We start from the raw sequence: 3,195 nt of genomic DNA, 5'->3' as shown, positions 1-3,195 counted from the left end.
TAAAATGGGGAATACACAAAATAAGGGACAACATAATTTTAGAGCTAGATTCTCCCAAGAATGTGTAAGCAGTCAATATGTAATGCATGTCTTTTTCATCCGTTGTCCACACTCGCCCCTGCCTCACCTTTTTTTTTTTTTTTTTTTGAGGAAGATTAGCCCTGAGCTAACTACTGCCAATCCACCTCTTTTTTTCTGAGGAAGACTGGCCCCGAGCTAACATCCATGCCCATCTTCCTCTACTTTATATGTGGGACGCCTACCACAACATGGCTTGCCAAGCGGTGCCATGTGCGCACCTGGGATCCAAACCAGTGAACCCCAGGCTGCCGAAGTGGAACCTGGGCACTTAACCGCTGCGCCACTGGGCCGACCCCTACCCCACCTTTTGTTTTGGCAGTTGTATATTTTAAGGCAGCTGCTGCACATATGAAGTTGTTCTCATTAAGTTAGGAAATAGAGAAACACTGTGGAGGGGAACATGAGGCTCGTTTAATAGTACAGGAGTGTCTGTGCTGGCTCAGCTCCCTATATGTAGCATGGGTGCTCACCCAGCATAGCTGATGCATGGCAACCACAGCGACCATGCCTCATCAGAGTTCAGAAGCACCTTCTGTGGAGGAAGAAAGGCCCGTGTTCCTCGTAGTCAGAGCGGTGGACCCACAGTGGTTGGAAGCCCTGAAGTGATGCCAGGATGGACCCGCCCGTCCACACTGCAGTGTCTCTTTCAGGCAACACGTTTACCTGGGGGGTGTCATTTGGACACATGCTGCTCAGCTCCTTCTGCAGACGGTTAGGGAAGCCTCTGAGCATAGTGCTTCCCCCACAGAGCAGGATGTTCCCCATGAGGTCTCGTTTGAGGGCGATATCACACTTGTTAAGGCAGGACACTGTCTGGGTGTGGAGTCCCAGCTGCATGGACTTGATCAGAGAAGGCTTGAAGAACATCTCTGAGCAGAGGAACCTTTCCTGGCACAGGTGTATCTCCTGCCCGTCTGGCAGCGTGTACTGGATCATATGCTCAGTAGCTGGGACTTTCTTCTCTTCAATGGGGTCCAGGGCCACAAAGCAGCATTTCTTCTTGATGTCCTCCACAATGCCCATCTGGTCCTCAGTGAAGTATTTCCCCGAGTTGTTCATCAGGCCCATCAAGTAGGCTGTCATGTCAGATCCCGCATAGTCTAGCCGTCCAGTGATGCTGGGCAAAGGATAACCCTCGTAGATGGGGACTACGTAGGAGACACCGTGGCCAACCTCCACAACCAGGCCGGAGGTCCTTCCATAGGAGTACATGGATAGGCGGGACTGGTAGGCGATGTGCATTGCAGGAGTGCTGAAGGTTTCAAACAGCATTTCAGCATACTTCTCTCTGTTGGTGTGTGGGCTCAGGGGTGGGTCTGAAACCAAGACTGCATGCTGCTCTGGGGCAATCTTCATCTCTTGATGGAAGAGATATTCCCAGATATCCTGCACTGTATCCCAGTCCACGATAATGCCATGTCGCAGAGGATTAATTAGCTTGAGACGAACCCCTGGATTGATGAGCTCCTGCCCCACGTATGTCTCCTTGCGATTGTCCCCGGTTTTGGCAGTCTCCATGTAGGGCTTGCCCACTGTCGATGAGACATTGTGGGTGGGCTTTGGCAGCCCAGCAAAGCCACATTTACAGTAGCCAGTGCCAAGGTCCACAACCACTGCTTTGGTCACCCCTAGCTTGGGCTTCTCCTTGACCACTGTTGATTTGGTAGGTTCTTCTGGCTCCAAATGGTTAGAGCGGACCCACACTGCTCGCTTTGCCGGGCCGTCCTTTAGGGAGGCAGTCTGGAGGATTTGTGTCTGCAGGGATGCCTGTTCACGCACTCTCTTGGCAGGCCCATCCCCTGTGATTGCTGTCTGTGGAGCCCACACACTATTAAGAGCCCTCGTGCTCTCAGAAAGCCCCTCCATCCCACTGGCTTCAAGGCCTGAAAGGCTTAAATCAGAGGGCAACTTGAGAACTTCCCCAATGATGACATCACTGATTATGACATAATCCAGTGACCTGGGGCTTTCTAGATACTGGGAACTTTTGTCCCATGTTGGGGTAAATTTGGGGTAGTTTTTGAAGTGGCTTAACTTCTGAATCTTGTATTAAACCTGATTTATCCAATCTGTTAATATGTATTGAGTGCTTGCTAGGTGCAAGGCAGCTGGGAATACAAGGCAGCAGTGAAAAAAAAGACAAAAATTTCTGCCCTTGTAGAGTTTACATTCTATTCAATGGGGATTGGTGAGAGACAGACAATATCCAACATAAATATTTGTTATAAGATGTTAAGGGCAAAAGAAAAAGAGCAGGGGAGGGCGGCTGTGTTAGTGTGCCTGGCCAGGGCTCTCTGAGATGGTGACACCTGAGTGAAGACGTGAAGGAGAGTGCCACATGTGTATTGGGAGCAGCAGGTACAGACTACTGGAAGCGGACGTGTGACTGATGATTTAGAGGAGGGGTCCGCAGACTGGTCGCTTGCCTGTTTTTGTAAACAATTTTATTGGAACACTCATTCGTGTACATTGGCTGTTTTCGTTCTACAACTGCAGAATTGAGTCATTACAACAAAGACTGTATGGCCCACAAAGCTGAAAATACATATTGACTATCTGGCCCTTTACAGAAAAAGGTTGTCAATCTTCAGGTTAGAGGATCCCAAGAAGATCAGTGTGGCTGGAGTGGAGAGAGCAGTGGAGATGGGAGAAGTAATTGTGTGGGGAGGGCGAGCAGCTCACATCAGGCCTCATGACCATTGCTAGGACTTTGGGTCTGACTCTGTGTGAGGTCAGAAAGCACTAGAGAATTTTGAGCAGAGAGTTGACACCATCTGATTTAGATTTTAGCAGGACCAATTGCTGCTATGGTGACTGCCAAGTACTTCTGTCTCACTTGTTCCTTAGGACAATCTGCAGAGGAATTATTTTTGGACACAAATTTGGACATATACTCCTCCTTCATCCAGGGTCATTGGCTTGGCAACAAAACTAGACCAGAAGTCCCACTGATGAGAACATTGACGCTCTTAGCTGCATAGCTCACCCAAGGAGATTTAGCTAGCAGTGGCCAAGTTCTCCTAACTATGACTTCTTCCTAGGGATGTGCTGTGGACACAACTTGATGAGACCTGATGTGTCTCTGAGGTTGCTTGACCACCATCTCACTTGCCA

General features: G+C 49.3%; 1 protein-coding gene across 1 annotated transcript; it reads right to left on the bottom strand.

The window, feature by feature from the left end:
• Positions 1–564: 564 nt before the first annotated feature.
• ACTL7A (actin like 7A) lies at positions 565–2,101 on the bottom strand. Its single transcript, XM_046644109.1, has one exon. It carries the CDS (start codon positions 1,945–1,947, stop codon positions 601–603), a length of 1,347 nt encoding a protein of 448 aa, XP_046500065.1. The 5' UTR covers positions 1,948–2,101; the 3' UTR covers positions 565–600.
• Positions 2,102–3,195: the final 1,094 nt, after the last annotated feature.

Source organism: Equus quagga, chromosome 1 (genome assembly GCF_021613505.1).
Source record: "Equus quagga isolate Etosha38 chromosome 1, UCLA_HA_Equagga_1.0, whole genome shotgun sequence".
Classification (NCBI taxonomy): Eukaryota; Metazoa; Chordata; class Mammalia; order Perissodactyla; family Equidae; genus Equus; species Equus quagga.
Note: the sequence above shows the minus strand (reverse complement) of the source record. Positions and strands in the feature narration are given on the sequence as shown.